Source organism: Physella acuta, unplaced genomic scaffold (assembly GCF_028476545.2).
Source record: "Physella acuta isolate Inbredline_101_S28 unplaced genomic scaffold, ASM2847654v3 ptg000476l, whole genome shotgun sequence".
Taxonomy (NCBI): Eukaryota; Metazoa; Mollusca; class Gastropoda; family Physidae; genus Physella; species Physella acuta.
In genome coordinates, this window is record NW_026731995.1 from 979204 (window position 1) to 996955 (window position 17752).

General features: G+C 47.6%; 1 protein-coding gene across 1 annotated transcript in view; it reads right to left on the bottom strand.

Annotated features, from left to right (window-relative positions):
• Positions 1 to 17752, bottom strand: part of LOC131944014 (cationic amino acid transporter 3) — a 61053-nt gene that overhangs the window by 7922 nt on the left and 35379 nt on the right. The window contains exons 3-7 of the mRNA XM_059304455.1: positions 15704 to 15823; positions 9049 to 9244; positions 8605 to 8737; positions 8087 to 8224; positions 5394 to 6831 (exon numbers count right to left, since the gene is read on the bottom strand). Of these exons, the coding sequence (XP_059160438.1) occupies positions 5394 to 6831; positions 8087 to 8224; positions 8605 to 8737; positions 9049 to 9244; positions 15704 to 15823 (2025 nt within the window). The remainder of the gene's footprint in view (positions 1 to 5393; positions 6832 to 8086; positions 8225 to 8604; positions 8738 to 9048; positions 9245 to 15703; positions 15824 to 17752) is intronic.

Consider the following 17752-nt stretch of genomic DNA (forward strand, 5'->3'; position numbering starts at 1 on the left):
AGGGGTTAAACAAATGGTAGCCCCAGTCATGTTAGTTCATTCATTAGTTCATTTATTAGTTCATTCATTAGGTTTATTGGGTGAGGTTAGTTAGACAGACAGACAGACGGACGGACGGACGGACGGACGGACAGACAGACGGACGGACGGACGGACGGACGGACGGTCGAACGGACGGACGGACGGATAGATAGACGAATGGATAGACGACAGATAGACGGTTAGACAGGCAGGTACAGAGACAGGGATACAGACAGAGACAGTTTCCGGCAGAATGACAGACTGACAGACTGACAAACGACCCTACACATCTAGTGTAATGCGACTGTCTTGTGTTACGTGGTAATGTTTGTCTCATACTGTCCAAGGTAAGGTCAGTGTCACGTGATGTCATAATGACATCTGGGTCACGTGACTCGTATCACCTGCCGGCTGGTGTGTTTGACAATGCCGGCATTATGCCGGCAGATGAAAGACGAAGGAACGAGTTCTTACATCTTAGCCTCGTCTTGCAGATCAAGGCATGCTCGCGTTGTAATTGTACACAACAAAGGCGGGGCGAGGCTTCGGCGTTGGCATGGTAACGCCAGTAAATTTGATGTTGTGTTATCTGGATGTGTCTATTCTTCGATTTTATTTGATACGTCCGTGACGCCGGAGTGGATTTTGTGGATTCCCGCCATTTCAATCTATTGAGGGGGGGGGGGGGGGGGTCTCTAGTTGGTCTACACATACACGTGCGTATGTATCAGGAACCGATATATATATATATATATATAGGGATATATATAGGGATATATATATATTAGGGATATATATATATATATATATATATATATATATATATATATATATATATATATATATATATATATATATGCAACTAACAGTAGCTAGACAATACGGATGTGCTGCCTCGTCGATTCCTTCCCCATGGCTACAACAACACAACGCGAGAACCGTCCAAAGATTTTCTTGAATGTTCGATTCTTAGTGTTTGTTTACTTTCACGCTAAAATGATTTTTAAAAAATGTTTTTATTTTCCTACCTAAAAACCCGGCTAATCCCCTAGCATTCATTACACGAGATTAAGCAAATGTTGATAATCTCTGGCGTGGGTAAATCATTTATTCCAGACATTTTAATCTGTAGCAGACGACATCCAATGGGATGTTAATGACGCTGGTCTATGTGCTGACTCCTATAGCTAGGCGTCAGTGACTCGAGAGATTTCACTCTATGCAGAGGCGTCACCCCATCTCAGATGGTGTCATAATGAGAGTGTCACTAATGTTGGTGTCACTAATTATAGTGTCACTTATGATGAACTAAAATTTGAAAAGCTATTAGACTAAAATCCGATTTTTATATTGAAATGACACAAATTATCCTTTTGATAAGAGTCACCAAACACTCAAAAACACAAACACACACAAACACACAAACACACAACACACTAGTCAGCATTTGTCTGTGTCCACGAACTAATTTATGGATGAATGTTTGGTCTGACCCAATCAGATCTAGTCACACCCTATTTAGCCAGCTCGACTAACTGGTCTATGGCAGAGGCGTAGCGACCCTTCCCGGCGCCCGGGGACATACTTTCAATTTGGCGCCCCCCTCGCCAGCAAATTTTCGATTTGCACCCCCCTCCTCGAACTTTTCATTTGCACCCCCCCTCAAACTTTCAATTTGGCGCCCCCCCCCCCCCTAAGGTCGGCACCCGGGGACATATGTCCCCCCCCGCCCCCCCCCCTCGCTACGCCTCTGGTCTATGGACGACCTAGCCACATCCTATTTAGCCAGCTCGACTAACTGGTCTATGTACGACATAGCCACATCCTATTTAGCCAGCTATTTAGCCAGCTCGACTAACTGGTCTATGGACGACCTAGCCACACCCTATTTAGCCAGCTATTTAGCTAGCTCGACTAACTGGTCTATGGACGACCTAGCCACATCCTATTTAGCCAGCTATTTAGCTAGCTCGACTAACTGGTCTATGGACGACCTAGCCACACCCTATTTAGCTAGCTCGACTAACTGGTCTATGGACGACCTAGCCACATCCTATTTAGCCAGCTATTTAGCTAGCTCGACTAACTGGTCTATGGACGACCTAGCCACATCCTATTTAGCCAGCTAGACTAACTGGTCTATGGACGACCTAGCCACATCCTATTTAGCCAGCTATTTAGCTAGCTCGACTAACTGGTCTATGGACGACCTAGCCACATCCTATTTAGCCAGCTATTTAGCTAGCTCGACTAACTGGTCTATGGACGACCTAGCCACATCCTATTTAGCCAGCTATTTAGCCAGCTAGACAAACTGGTCTATGTACGACCTAGCCACATCCTATTTAGCCAGCTATTTAGCTAGCTCGACTAACTGGTCTATGGACGACCTAGCCACATCCTATTTAGCCAGCTATTTAGCTAGCTCGACTGGTCTATGGACGACCTAGCCACATCCTATTTAGCCAGCTATTTAGCCAACTAGACTAACTGGTCTATGGACGACCTAGCCACATCCTATTTAGCCAGCTATTTAGCCAACTAGACTAACTGGTCTATGGACGACCTAGCCACATCCTATTTAGCCAGCTATTTAGCCAGTTCGACTAACTGGTCTATGGACGACCTACTTGACACAAGGCACTTTGTTATTTTATTGTACATATATTAATGAAATAAAACGGTAGTGATATCCCCTAAACTTTCTCGAATCTATATATATAATTCTTTTCTTGGAGACGTTAGAAAACACCCACCCCCACATGGTCTGGTGAGCTGTGGTTCCCGCTAAATGTTTACAATCGTAGAGCCGGGTTTAGCGATGAAAAACGTGGGGCGCCGAAGTAAAAGTTATATTACTATTGATTAGATAATACTATTGACTTTTATTAGGGAGCTTGTAGAGAGTCAACAGTATTAGAAACTGTAAGAAAATCACGGCGCCCCACCTTTTTCATCGCTTATAGTAGAGTGATCGCTTGCATTATTGTGATGTATAGTATTTATTTTCTACTTTTTAGTTCAATCAGAAAACGTGGGTTTTTTAAAACTTTTTTAATGATTATTATTTTCTACTTTTTAGTCTTTGTCTGTTTGTTTGCATTGAAATCTTGCTATCGATTTTATCTTTTCACTTTTTTTTGGGTAAACGAAGACAACTCGTAAAAAGACAACTCGTAAAAAACGAGAGACCCTTTCTTCTTCGGTCTCAATCGCAAGTGAATGATTGTCAGAGGTTAGTTGATAGCGGTTAGGACGAGGGCTGGTTACTGACTAGAACACATAGATTTGAACCCGTGTCGAGTGGGATAGCAATCGTGTGCCCAACCACTCGACCATATCGTCTCCCCCAAACTGGCCACCAGTGGTAATAGTTACCTCCTGTAAGTTTAAAGTCGGTTCAAACTAAATTATCTGCCCCTAAGCCTGTCGCGACGTGGGATCGTTTCGCGTCACTGCGCGCGGCAAGAGAGAGGCGAGCTACGCGTCGCTCGTTTTTTTTCTAATGGCTCGCAGAGGAGAATTATATATATAGATTATATAGCGGTCTAAAATGCTCAATAAAATGTTTCCATTGATCAATTTAGTAATAATAACAATTGAATATTCTATGGTCATCCAAAAGAAAGCTTCCCTGAAAATTTCAGCGCGCTAGCTAACTGGGAAGTGCCAGAAATTTCGATCGCAAGATTTGATTGGAAAAACAAACAGAGAAAGCAAGTTAAAGAAAACGTGGGAAAAATAGAATAGAATCTCGTGAACGCCAAATAAAATGTTTATAATAGTGCGGAATATTATTAGTACTTTATAAATTTACATGGGTTTTTTTTTTTTGAGAAATCGGAAATAGCCTAAATTACTACTTCCGGTCAACGGAAGTTACTAAAAATTTAAAAGAATGCAGAGAATTAGATCTTTTACTTATATGTGAAATTTCATTTATCTATCTGAAATAGTACTCAAGTTAAAGGCTTTTGAAAAATTGAAAGCAGAAAAAGTTCCACTTCCGGTTATCGGAAATCATTGAAAAGTTTATATGGATCTACAAATTTGATTTAATACTTACATATGAAAATCCATCAACCTAGCTGTAACGGTACACAAGTTATCCTGATTACACACAGACACACAGACATACGGACAAGATTGCAAAATTATGTTTTTCCGACTCAGGGAGGTGTAAAACGTCGAGATTTCTAAAAATCTCGATTTTGTGTTTTTCTCTATTTTTCGTATATACGTGAAAGTAAAAAAAAATACTCCCATTTTCATTATTCTACTGTACGGTGGTCCTCAACCCTTGATTACGTTTTCTAGAAACAATCCCACAATCACTTTATTCACACCACAAGCACTTTGTCACCACATAACTCTACAAACACCTTAATCACTCAATACCGTTTGCTTAAGTTATCACAAACACACATTTTATGCAAATATAAGGATAGGGTGCTGGGTTAGGGATAGGGATAGGGATAAGGTGCTGGGTTAGGGATAGGGTGCTGGGTTAGGGATAGGGTGCTGGGTTAGGGATAGGGTGCTGGGTTAGGGATAGGGTGCTGGGTTAAGGATAGGGTGATGGGTTAGGGATAGGGTGATGGGTTAGGGATAGGGTGATGGGTTAGGGATAGGGTGCTGGGTTAGGGATAGGGTGCTGGGTTAGGGATAGGGTGATGGGTTAGGGATAGGGTGATGGGTTAGGGATAGGGTGCTAGGTTAGGGATAGGGTGATGGGTTAGGGATAGGGTGCTAGGTTAGGGATAGGGTGCTGGGTTAGGGATAGGGTGATGGGTTAAGGATAGGGTGATGGGTTAGGGATAGGGTGATGGGTTAGGGATAGGGTGATGGGTTAGGGATAGGGTGATGGGTTAAGGATAGGGTGATGGGTTAGGGATAGGGATAGGGTGCTGGGTTAGGGATAGGGTGATGGGTTAGGGATAGGGTGCTGGGTTAGGGATAGGGTGCTGGGTTAGGGATAGGATGATGGGTTAGGGATAGGGTGATGGGTTAAGGATAGGGTGATGGGTTAGGGATAGGGTGATGGGTTAGGGATAGGGTGATGGGTTATGGATAGGGATAGGGTGCTGGGTTAGGGATAGGGTGATGGGTTTGGGATAGGGTGCTGGGTTAGGGATAGGGTGCTGGGTTAGGGATAGGATGATGGGTTAGGGATATGATGATGGGTTAGGGATAGGGTGATGGGTTAGGGATAGGCTGATGAAACAAACCAAAGTTGTAAAGCGGAAGTTGTAAAACGGAAGTTGTAAAACGGAAGTTATAAAACGGAAGTTGTAAAACGGAAGTTGTAAAACGGAAGTTGTAAAACGGAAGTTGTAAAACGGAAGTTGTAAAACGGAAGTTGTAAAACTGACCTGGGATGATCCAGAGAGAGAACCTCACCCAGCTGCTGGCAGGGAGATAAGCCAACATGAGCATGTTGCACGTGACGGCTAGCAGAGGCACGACGGGCACGTAGGGCGCCTTGAAGTACAGGGGCGTGGCGTTCTGGGGCTGGCGGGCCATGCACAGCCCCGCGGCCACCAGCAGGATCAGGCAGACACACAGCAGGGCCACAGCCCACCACGACGACTCGGCGGGCCACGCCCTGCAGGTGGCCGCTAGACAGGCGCTGGCCAGGATGTAGGTGAGCAGCAGGTAGCGCGCGTGCCGCCATGTGTGCTCGTCCGCCTGCTGCTGACCGCTGACCACTAGGCTGCTGCTCACGCTCGAGGTCAATGACCGGATTGTTCCGTTTAGAGTCAGCACGGTGCTCACGGCTTTCACGTGGTCCGTGACCTTCATGTGATCCGTGACCTTCATGTGATCCGTGACCTTCACGCCCTCCAGCACCCCTCCTCCCCCGTAGCTCCCCCCTCTCACGCCTCCCCCGCCCGGCACCCCTGTCCTTAAACTGTCTTTCTCTGTGAAGATCTCTTTGGCGGGGTTAGGGCTTTGCTTCTTGAACCTGTTGACAAAAGTCACCTGGGGCATAGGGGTGAAGGTCAAAGTGGAAGGGTCACTGAATGCTGGGTACGGTGAGCTCTGAGACTTGGTGAAGCTGGCCACTTTTTCCCCGAGTGGCCCGTCCACTTCCGGCCCGGGGCTGTAGAAGACGTCATCGTCCTGGGCCAGCTTGCAGCAGTCGCCGTTGGCCATCAGCACGAGCTTGGGCGTGCCCTCGCTGAACTCGTACGTGTCCTTCACCTCTAGCCCGTCATCGCAGGCCGAAGTCAGGTCAAGGTCAGAGTACTCTCTGCAAATTCCGACCGGAAGTGGCTGGTAGCGGATGAAGAGGATGATGATGGCGCTGGCGGCGAACTGGATGATGGTGGCGATGGAGGACATCTCGATCAGCTTGTTCAAGTCAAGGAACAGGGCGCACAACGCTAGGGCGCCGCCCGTCAGGAAGTGGGGGCACACGGGGACGCCATTGTAAGCTATTTTAGACAGGAGCTTGGGCAGCAGCTTGTCGGCAGACATGGAGTACATGACCCTGGTTGGGTGGACAAAGGACCCGATGACCACCGGAAGTAGCCCGATGACGGCGCCCGCCCCCACCACATAGTTGGCGGCAAATATCCCTTTGGTCTCGTAGGCTCTCGCCAGTGACGCGGAGTCACTGAGATTTTGCCAGGGGGAGGCAAGAGTCAGCGCTGACGTCACGAGGAAGAGGATGGTGAAGACGACAGCGAGGCTGAAGCCGAAGGCGGTGGGGAGGGACTTGCAGGGGGAGCGGCTCTCTTCGGCACAGGACGCCAGGTTGTCGACACTCGTGAATGACGACATGAGTAGGGCGGCGCCCGACATGATCTGACGAGAGAATGGTTGACTGAGGTACAGGATGACTTACAATAATAAAGTCATACAAGATAACTTGCAATAACAAAGTGATACAAGATGACTTGCAATAATAAAGTGATACAAGATGACTTGCACAAATAAAGTCATACAAGATGACTTACAAAACACATGCCATGACTGTACAGGATCACTTAAACATGACTCTAAACTAAGATGACTTAGACATGACTGTAACTAAGATGACTTAGACATGATTGTAACCAAGATGACTGAGACATGACTGTAACCAAGATGACTGAGACATGACTTTAAACAAGATGACTTAGACATTATTGTAACCAAGATGACTGAGACATGACTGTAACCAAGATGACTGAGACATGACTGTAACCAAGATGACTGAGACATGACTTTAAACAAGATGACTCAGACATGACTTTAAACAAGATGACTGAGACATGACTGTAACCAAGATGACTGACACATGACTTTAAACAAGATGACTCAGACATGACTTTAAACAAGATGACTTAGACATGATTGTAACTAAGATGACTGAGACATGACTGTAACTAAGATGACTGAGACATGACTGTAAATAAGATGACTTAGACATGACTGTAAAAAGGATGAATTAGAAATGACTGTAAACAATATGACTTAGACATGACTGTAACCAAGATGACTGAGACATGACTTTAAACAAGATGACTGAGACATGACTGTAAACAAGATGACTGAGACATGACTGTAACCAAGATGACTGAGACATGACTTTAACCAAGATGACTGAGACATGACTTTAACCAAGATGACTGAGACATGACTTTAACCAAGATGACTGAGACATGACTGTAACCAAGATGACTTAGATATGACTGTAACCAAGATGACTGAGACATGACTGAGACATGACTTTAAACAAGATGACTGAGACATGACTGTAAAAAGATGACTGAGACATGACTTTAAACAAGATGACTGAGACATGACTTTAAACAAGATGACTGAGACATGACTTTAAACAAGATGACTGAGACATGACTTTAAACAAGATGACTGAGACATGACTTTAAACAAGATGACTGAGACATGACTTTAAACAAGATGACTGAGACATGACTTTAAACAAGATGACTGAGACATGACTTTAAACAAGATGACTGAGATATGACTTTAAACAAGATGACTGAGACATGACTGTAACCAAGATGACTGAGACATGACTGAGACATGACTGAGACATGACTTAGACATGACTTACACCCCTAAAGCCGAAGGTGAAAAAGCCGGGCTCGGAGTTCCAGTTGTTGGCCTCGACGTGGAAGAAGCCGACACAGATGAAGGCCACTACAACCAGGCCACTCAGGGCCATCAGGACAAAGTTGACGATGGCGTATCTCTGTGGGGGGGGGGGGGGGGGGGACAGGCACATGACATTAGTGGTGGCATCTAGACATGACATTTGGTGATGGTATCTAGACATGACATTTGGTGATGGCATCTAGATTTGACATTTTATTCTTACATCTATAATAGAAATATAATGATGACATCTAGACATGGTATTTAATGATCACACCTATATTATATATATATATATATATATATATATATATATATATATATATATATATATATATATATATATATATATATATATATATATATAATAAAGACATACACATGACATCTCCGAGTGACATTTACTGTTTGTCAGTGACAATAAACATTTAATGAATTAATTAATGACTAGCCATATAAGGTAAAACGTGACACGACCTTGACCGTGATGAAGCTGAGGAAGATGGCGGCGATGACGATACAGCAGGGAAAGAAATCTGGCGTGGATTCGAATACGTTGTCTTGGCTCGATACGATACCTTGGCTCGATACGATACCTTGGCTCGAGTTCCTGGTGATAAAGTAGAATGTTAGTGTGGGTGAGGTGTGGGATGTTTGTATGGTGTTTGTGTGGTGAAGTGGGGTGTAGTGGGGTGTTTGTGTGGTGTAGTGTGGTGTTTAAGACAACGCCGGCCATTTTATTTACGTCCTATATCCTACAAATGGCAGGAGAGAAAAATTTGCATGTATGTAGATGAAAGAACCAATGAGACAGGCTGTTACATATTTTAACGAGCCAATGAGAGAGGCTGTTACATATTTGAACGAACAAATCAGAGAGACTTTAACATTTTCGAAAGTGCTGATATGACCTTGACCTACCCCTGTGCTGTGTAGTTGTACATATACTCCACATAGTGCCACATGGCCTTGGCCGCTATGGCCCCGCCCAGCACGTGCTCCAGCATGACGCTCCAGCCAATCACGAAGGCCAGCAGCTCGCCCAAGGTCACGTAGCAGAAGATGTAGCCGGTGCCAGAACGAGGCAGTCTGGTGGCGAGTTCCGTGTGGCACAGACCTGCAAGACAAGATGGGTCAAAGGTCACCTGGAGGTCACTAGACGGGACAAAGGTCACCTGGAGGTCATTAGACGGGACAAAGGTCACCTGGAGTTCACTAGACTGGTCAAAGGTCACCTGGAGGTTACTAGACGGGTGTGGTGGTGTATGGTGTGGGGTGGTGGGGGTGGCTGGTGTATGGTGTGGGGTGGTTGGGGTGGCTGGTGTATGGGGTGGTGGGGGTGGCTGGTGTATGCTGATGTGTGTCTGCATGTGTTTGGACGTGTATGCGACATCTGTGTGTGTGTAATGTGTGTGTGGGTAGCTGTGTGTAATGTGTGTGGAGCTTGATGTCGCTACAGTGTCGCCGGTTCAAAAGACCCTAGCCCGTCTCAAAGGAAAAGCCATGTTTTGTGTTCTCGCGTCAAAGGAAAAGCCATGTTTTGTGTTCTCGCGTCAAAGGAAAAGCCATGTTTTGAGGTTATGAAAGGCCGCACCAATTGACCCCACTTGATTACAATTCCAATCAGTGACGTCACCACAGGAAATGATACAAGTAAAACATGGTCATTAATGACGTCATTAATGAGTTTTTAAGTCCAGTTCTCAAAGTTTTTTTTTATTTATAATAAGTTGCGGATCAAATTGTTTAAGAAAATGGAAATCAGTCACACACACACACACGCGCACACACAAACACACATACGCACAAACACACACACACGCACTCACAAAAACCCCATAAGTCATACAAGTACTCACACTTTCGTTCACATACTTACACACATAATCACACACACATCCACATCCACTCATACATGTAACACAAGCCTTGCTCTAACTCATACCCTACCCGCCACACCCTCAACAACCACTCCCCCCCCCCGCACACATACACGAATCATCCAACACTCATGGAAGCATCCCCCACACCCCAGGACGCCATAGTGGTGAAAACTGCAACAATGGGCCGACAACTCGAGGTAAACATGGGGATAAAAACATGATTAGAGATTAAACGCCTTTATTGTTGAGTACATGTCCACGTGATAGGCATCCAATTAGTTGTAGGGTAGCACAATTTAGGTCAGGTAGCCACGCCTATCATGGCTTTAGGTAGCACAATTTAGGTCAGGTAGCCACGCCTATCATGGCTTTAGGCTTAGGTAGCACAATTTAGGTCAGGTAGCCACGCTTGAATACGGCTTAAGGTAGCACAATTTAGGTCAGGTAGCCACGGCTATCATGGCTTTAGGTAGCACAATTTAGGTCAGGTAGCCACGGCTATCATGGCTTTAGGTAGCACAATTTAGGTCAGGTAGCCACGGCTCTCATGGCTTTAGGTAGCACAATTTAGGGCGGGTAGCCACGGCTATCATGGCTTTAGGTAGCACACTTTAGGACAGGTAGCCACGGCTATCATGGCTTAAGTTAGCACAATTTAGGACGGGTAGCCGCCTATCATGGCTTTAGGTAGCACAATTTAGGTCAGGTAGCCACGACTATCATGGCTTTAGGTAGCACAATTTAGGTCAGGTAGCCACGCTTGAATACGGCTTTAGGTAGCACAATTTAGGTCAGGTAGCCACGGCTATCATGGCTTAAGTTAGCACAATTTAGGTCAGGTAGCCACGACTATCATGGCTTTAGGTAGCACAATTTAGGTCAGGTAGCCACGCTTGAATACGGCTTTAGGTAGCACAATTTAGGTCAGGTAGCCACGGCTATCATGGCTTTAGGTAGCACAATTTAGGTCAGGTAGCCACGACTATCATGGCTTTAGGTAGCACACTTTAGGGTATACAGCCACGCCTATCATGGCTTTAGGTAGCACAATTTAGGTCAGGTAGCCACGCTTGAATACGGCTTTAGGTAGCACACTTTAGGTCAGGTAGCCACGCCTATCATGGCTTTAGGTAGCACACTTTAGGGTATACAGCCACGCCTATCATGGCTTTAGGTAGCACAATTTAGGTCAGGTAGCCACGGCTCTCATAGCCCCAGCTACAGTAGTAAACCTTGTTGTCTGACCAAACGATGTAGCGCAGCCAATTCTTCCTCCCTACAAACTTGGCGAGTTTTATAACTTGACCCTTGACATCAGCCAAACTTAGCGAGTTTTGTAACTTGACCCTTGACATCAGCCTAACTTAGCGAGTTTTGTAACTTGACCCTTGACATCAGCCAAACTTGTCGAGTTTTGTAACTTGACACTTGACATCAGCCAAACTTAGCGAGTTTTGTAACTTGACCCTTGACATCAGCCAAACTTGTCGAGTTTTGTAACTTGACCCTTGACATCAGCCAAACTTGTCGAGTTTTGTAACTTGACACTTGGCATCAGCCAAACTTGTCGAGTTTTGTAACTTGACACTTGGCATCAGCCAAACTTGCCAGTACAGACTTGACACTGGGCGTAACTTGCCGTGAACTGACAGACACCAGGGGTGGATAGAGATCGATCTTCTCTAGAGTTCGATACCCAATCGATGATCCCCTCAGTCAAAGGTAAAAATAAAAACGGGAATATCCAGAAAAGTGAAGGCTAGGACCGAGAGGACAACACGACGCCAGGGTTGTTACTGTTGTAAGAGATTAGGTCCCCTAGAGGACGGGGTCCTTGGGTCCCTTAGAGGACGGGGTCCTTGAGTCCCTTAGTCCCTTAGAGGACTGGGTCCTTGAGTCCCTTAGAGGACTGGGTCCCTTAGTCCCTTAGAGGACTGGGTCCTTGAGTCCCTTAGTCCCTTAGAGGACTGGGTCCTTGAGTCCCTTAGAGGACTGGGTCCTTGAGTCCCTTAGAGGACCGGGTCCTTGAGTCCCTTAGATGACTGGGTCCTTGAGTCCCTTAGAGGACTGGATCCTTGAATCCCTTAGACGACGGGGTCCTTGAGTCCCTTAGATGACTGGGTCCTTGAGTCCCTTAGTCCCTTAGAGGACGGGGTACTTGAGTCCCTTAGAGGACTGGGTCCTTGAGTCCCTTAGATGACAGGGTCCTTGAGTCCCTTAGATGACTGGATCCTTGAGTCCCTTAGTCCCTTAGAGGACGGGGTACTTGAGTCCCTTAGAGGACTGGGTCCTTGAGTCCCTTAGACGACAGGGTCCTTGAGTCCCTTAGATGACTGGATCCTTGAGTCCCCTAGAGGACTGGGTACTTGAGTCCCTTAGTGGACGGGGTACTTGAGTCCCTTAGAGGACTGGGTACTTGAGTCCCTGAGTGGACGGGGTACTTGAGTCCCTTAGAGGACGGGGTACTTGAGTCCCTTAGAGGACGGGGTACTTGAGTCCCTTAGTCCCTTAGAGGACGGGGTACTTGAGTCCCTGAGTGGACGGGGTACTTGAGTCCCTTAGTGGACGGGGTACTTGAGTCCCTTAGAGGACGGGGTACTTGAGTCCCTTAGAGGACTGGGTACTTGAGTTTCTTAGAGGACTGGGTACTTGAGTCCCTTAGAGGACGGGGTACTTGAGTCCCTTAGTGGACGGGGTACTTGAGTCCCTTAGAGGACGGGGTACTTGAGTCCCTTAGAGGACGGGGTACTTGAGTCCCTTAGTGGACGGGGTACTTGAGTCCCTTAGTGGACGGGGTACTTGAGTCCCTTAGAGGACGGGGTACTTGAGTCCCTTAGTGGACGGGGTACTTGAGTCCCTTAGTGGACGGGGTACTTGAGTCCCTTAGAGGACGGGGTACTTGAGTCCCTTATTCCCTTAGAGGACGGGGTACTTGAGTCCCTTAGTCCCTTAGAGGACTGGGTCCGTCTTACACTTCCGTGCTAAAAAGACGGCTAAAAATGAACGGGACGTTTTGATGTGCTGACCAAGTTTTATCAGGGCCGGTCTAGAAGTCTGATAAGGGGTGTGGGTGGTGATAGTGGGTGGGGGAGGGGGGAGAAATGATTAGAATTCCCGGGGGATCTCAAATAAGGATTTAGTCCACTCGTCGGTCAATCAAAGATGGCAAAGTCAATACCCGCCCCGCGCCGGCGGAATTTAAAATTAGATTACTACGGCAGCCGGCAGCCGGCTTGATTGGCTAGGGCTGTTGGCCGGTTAACTATGGCTGGGTAAATAGCGAGCAGCTGTTTCACGTGGTGATACAGTCATATGGGTGGTGACACAGTTCAGATCGTGGTGACTGCACGGTGATAGACAGGTGGTGACACAATTAGACAGGTGGTGACAAAGTTAGACAGGTGGTGACACAGTTTAGATCGTGGTGATTGCACGGTGATAGACAGGTGGTGACACAGACAGGTGGTGACACAATTAGACAAGTGGTGACACAATTAGACAGGTGGTGACACAGTTCAGATCGTGGTGACTTCACTGTGGTGATACACTTAGACATGTGGTGATACAGTTGGACTGACAGGTGGTGACACACTTAGACAAGACATATGCTGATACAGCAAGACAGGTGGTGACTAGATAAGGGAGGTCGTGTGATGGAGCCCCCCCCCCCCCCCGCCAGGTAACTGGTGTTGTGTCAGGTGACTTGTGACACCAAGTCACGTGACAACCGACGAGTGGCAGGTGACAGGTGATTTTTGTATTCTCAATCATGACGTCACACTAGAGAACATCATGGGCCGCATTTCATGGCTCCAACAGCTGCAAGCAGGAGCCGGCCTTGTGCGGCCCACACGGCTCCAACAGTCACGTGACGAAGCTCAACAGCACGGGATCAGCTGACCGGAAGTTGGTAGGCTCACGCGACATGTGATACAATGACGTCATACAGTTTAGTGTTGCCGCTCATCCACCACCACAATCCACTGCCAGAATGGAAACAAACAGCACAATACCAGAACTCACGGATACATCCGCGCAGAGGCGTAGCGAGGGGGGGGGGGCGGGGGGCGGGGGTGCGTACCGCACCGGGTGACACCATTTATGGGGGTGGCACCAAGGCAAAAAATAGCAAAATATATAGAGAAAAACTTGAAAGTTTGTCCCCGGGATAAACTGACTACTTTAAAGGCTAGAACCTACCTGAGAGGAGAGCAGCCAAACTTTAAAGGCTAGAACCTACCTGAGAGGAGAGCAGCCAAACTTTAAAGGCTAGAACCTACCTGAGAGGAGAGCAGCCAAACTTTAAAGGCTAGAACCTACCTGAGAGGAGAGCAGCCAAACTTTAAAGGCTAGAACCTACCTGAGAGGAGAGCAGCCAAACTGGCAACTTTAAAGGCTAGAACCTACCTGAGAGGAGAGCAGCCAAACTGGCAACTTTAAAGGCTAGAACCTACCTGAGAGGAGAGCAGCCAAACTGGCAACTTTAAAGGCTAGAACCTACCTGAGAGGAGAGCAGCCAAACTGGCAACTTTAAAGGCTAGAACCTACCTGAGAGGAGAGCAGCCAAACTTTAAAGGCTAGAACCTACCTGAGAGGAGAGCAGCCAAACTTTAAAGGCTAGAACCCACCTGAGAGGAGAGCAGCCAAACTGGCAACTTTAAAGGCTAGAACCTACCTGAGAGGAGAGCAGCCAAACTGGCAACTTAAAAGGCTAGAACCTACCTGAGAGGAGAGCAGCCAAACTGGCAACTTTAAAGGCTAGAACCTACCTGAGAGGAGAGCAGCCAAACTTTAAAGGCTAGAACCTACCTGAGAGGAGAGCAGCCAAACTGGCAACTTTAAAGGCTAGAACCTACCTGAGAGGAGAGCAGCCAAACTGGCAACTTTAAAGGCTAGAACCTACCTGAGAGGAGAGCAGCCAAACTGGCAACTTTAAAGGCTAGAACCTACCTGAGAGGAGAGCAGCCAAACTTTAAAGGCTAGAACCTACCTGAGAGGAGAGCAGCCAAACTGGCAACTTAAAAGGCTAGAACCTACCTGAGAGGAGAGCAGCCAAACTGGCAACTTTAAAGGCTAGAACCTACCTGAGAGGAGAGCAGCCAAACTTTAAAGGCTAGAACCTACCTGAGAGGAGAGCAGCCAAACTGACAACTTTAAAGGCTAGAACCTACCTGAGAGGAGAGCAGCCAAACTGGCAACTTTAAAGGCTAGAACCTACCTGAGAGGAGAGCAGCCAAACTGACAACTTTAAAGGCTAGAACCTACCTGAGAGGAGAGCAGCCAAACTTTAAAGGCTAGAACCTACCTGAGAGGAGAGCAGCCAAACTGGCAACTTTAAAGGCTAGAACCTACCTGAGAGGAGAGCAGCCAAACTGGCAACTTTAAAGGCTAGAACCTACCTGAGAGGAGAGCAGCCAAACTTTAAAGGCTAGAACCTACCTGAGAGAAGAGCAGCCAAACTGACAACTTTAAAGGCTAGAACCTACCTGAGAGGAGAGCAGCCAAACTTTAAAGGCTAGAACCTGCCTGAGAGGAGAGCAGCCAAACTTTAAAGGCTAGAACCCACCTGAGAGGAGAGCAGCCAAACTTTAAAGGCTAGAACCTACCTGAGAGGAGAGCAGCCAAACTTTAAAGGCTAGAACCTACCTGAGAGGAGAGCAGCCAAACTGGCAACTTTAGTGGCTAGAACCTACCTGAGAGGAGAGCAGCCAAACTGGCAACCAGCACAGACAGGACAACAGCCGGCCCCGCCTCTCTCCTGGCCACATGGGATGACGTCACGAACACGCCCAGACCGGCGCAGCTCCCGATACCTGGGGACAAGTCACGTGATAAGGTATGAGACATCCGGTCACAACATTGACACCTGGTCATACAACATAGACACCTGGTCTATCATACAACATTGACACTTGGTCTATCATACAACATTGACACCTGGTCTATCATACAACATAGACACCTGGTCATACAACATTGACACCTGGTCATACAACATTGACACCTGGTCTATCATACAACATTGACACCTGGTCTATCATACAACATAGACACTTGGTCTATCATACAACATTGACACCTGGTCTATCATACAACATTGACACCTGGTCTATGATCAAACTTACAATATTCGCTTGAGCGAGATATCTTGATTTAAATGTCAAATTTATTTCAGATGTCACATGTCATCAGATGTCACATGTAATGTGATGTCGCCAAATGTCACAATAAATCAGATGTTGGATGTAATCAGATGTCACATGTCATCAGATGTCACATGTCACCAATTGTCACAATAAATCATATGTCACATGTAATCATATGTCACAGCTTGACACACTAACCCTAACCCCACGCTAACCCATCAGACTGATGACGTCCCCCCCCCCCCCATCAGACTTTGATGACGTCCCCCCCCCATCAGACTTTGATGACGTCCCCCCCCCCATCAGACTTTGATGACGTCCCCCTCATCAGACTTTGATGACGTCCCCCCCATCAGACTTTGATGACGTCCCCCCCCATCAGACTTTGATGACGTCCCCCCCCCCACTCAGACTTTGATGACGTCCCCCCCCACTCAGACTATGATGACGTCCCCCCCCATCAGACTTTGATGACGTCCCCCCCCACTCAGACTTTGATGACGTCCCCCCCCCCATCAGACTTTGATGACGTCCCCCCCACTCAGACTTTGATGACGTCCCCCCCCATCAGACTTTGATGACGTCCCCCCTCCATCAGACTTTGATGACGTCCCCCCCCCCCCATCAGACTTTGATGACGTCCCCCCATCAGACTTTGATGACGTCCCCCCCATCAGGCTTTGATGACGTCCCCCCCCCCCATCAGACTTTGATGACGTCCCCCCCCACTCAGACTTTGATGACGTCCCCCCCCATCAGACTTTGATGACGTCCCCCCTCCATCAGACTTTGATGACGTCCCCCCCCCCATCAGACTTTGATGACGTCCCCCCCATCAGACTTTGATGACGTCCCCCCCATCAGACTTTGATGACGTCCCCTCCATCAGACTTTGATGACGTCCCCCCCCCCCATCAGACTTTGATGACGTCCCCCCCACTCAGACTTTGATGACGTCCCCCCCCCATCAGACTTTGATGACGTCCCCCCTCCATCAGACTTTGATGACGTCCCCCCCCCCCATCAGACTTTGATGACGTCCCCCCCATCAGACTTTGATGACGTCCCCCCCCATCAGACTTTGATGACGTCCCCCCCACTCAGACTTTGATGACGTTTCCCCCCCCCCCCCATCAGACTTTGATGACGTCCCCCCCCCCCCATCAGGCTTTGATGACGTCCCCCCCATCAGCCTTTGATGACGTCCCCCCCCATCAGACTTTGATGACGTCCCCCCCACTCAGACTTTGATGACGTCCCCCCCCCATCAGACTTTGATGACGTCCCCCCCACTCAGACTTTGATGACGTCCCCCCCCACTCAGACTTTGATGACGTCCCCCCCCCATCAGACTTTGATGACGTCCCCCCCCCCACTCAGACTTTGATGACGTCCCCCCCATCAGACTTTGATGACGTCCCCCCCACTCAGACTTTGATGACGTCCCCCCCCCCATCAGACTTTGATGACGTCCCCCCCATCAGACTTTGATGACGTCCCCCCCCCATCAGACTTTGATGACGTCCCCCCAACTCAGACTTTGATGACGTCCCCCCCATCAGACTTTGATGACGTCCCCCTCCATCAGACTTTGAT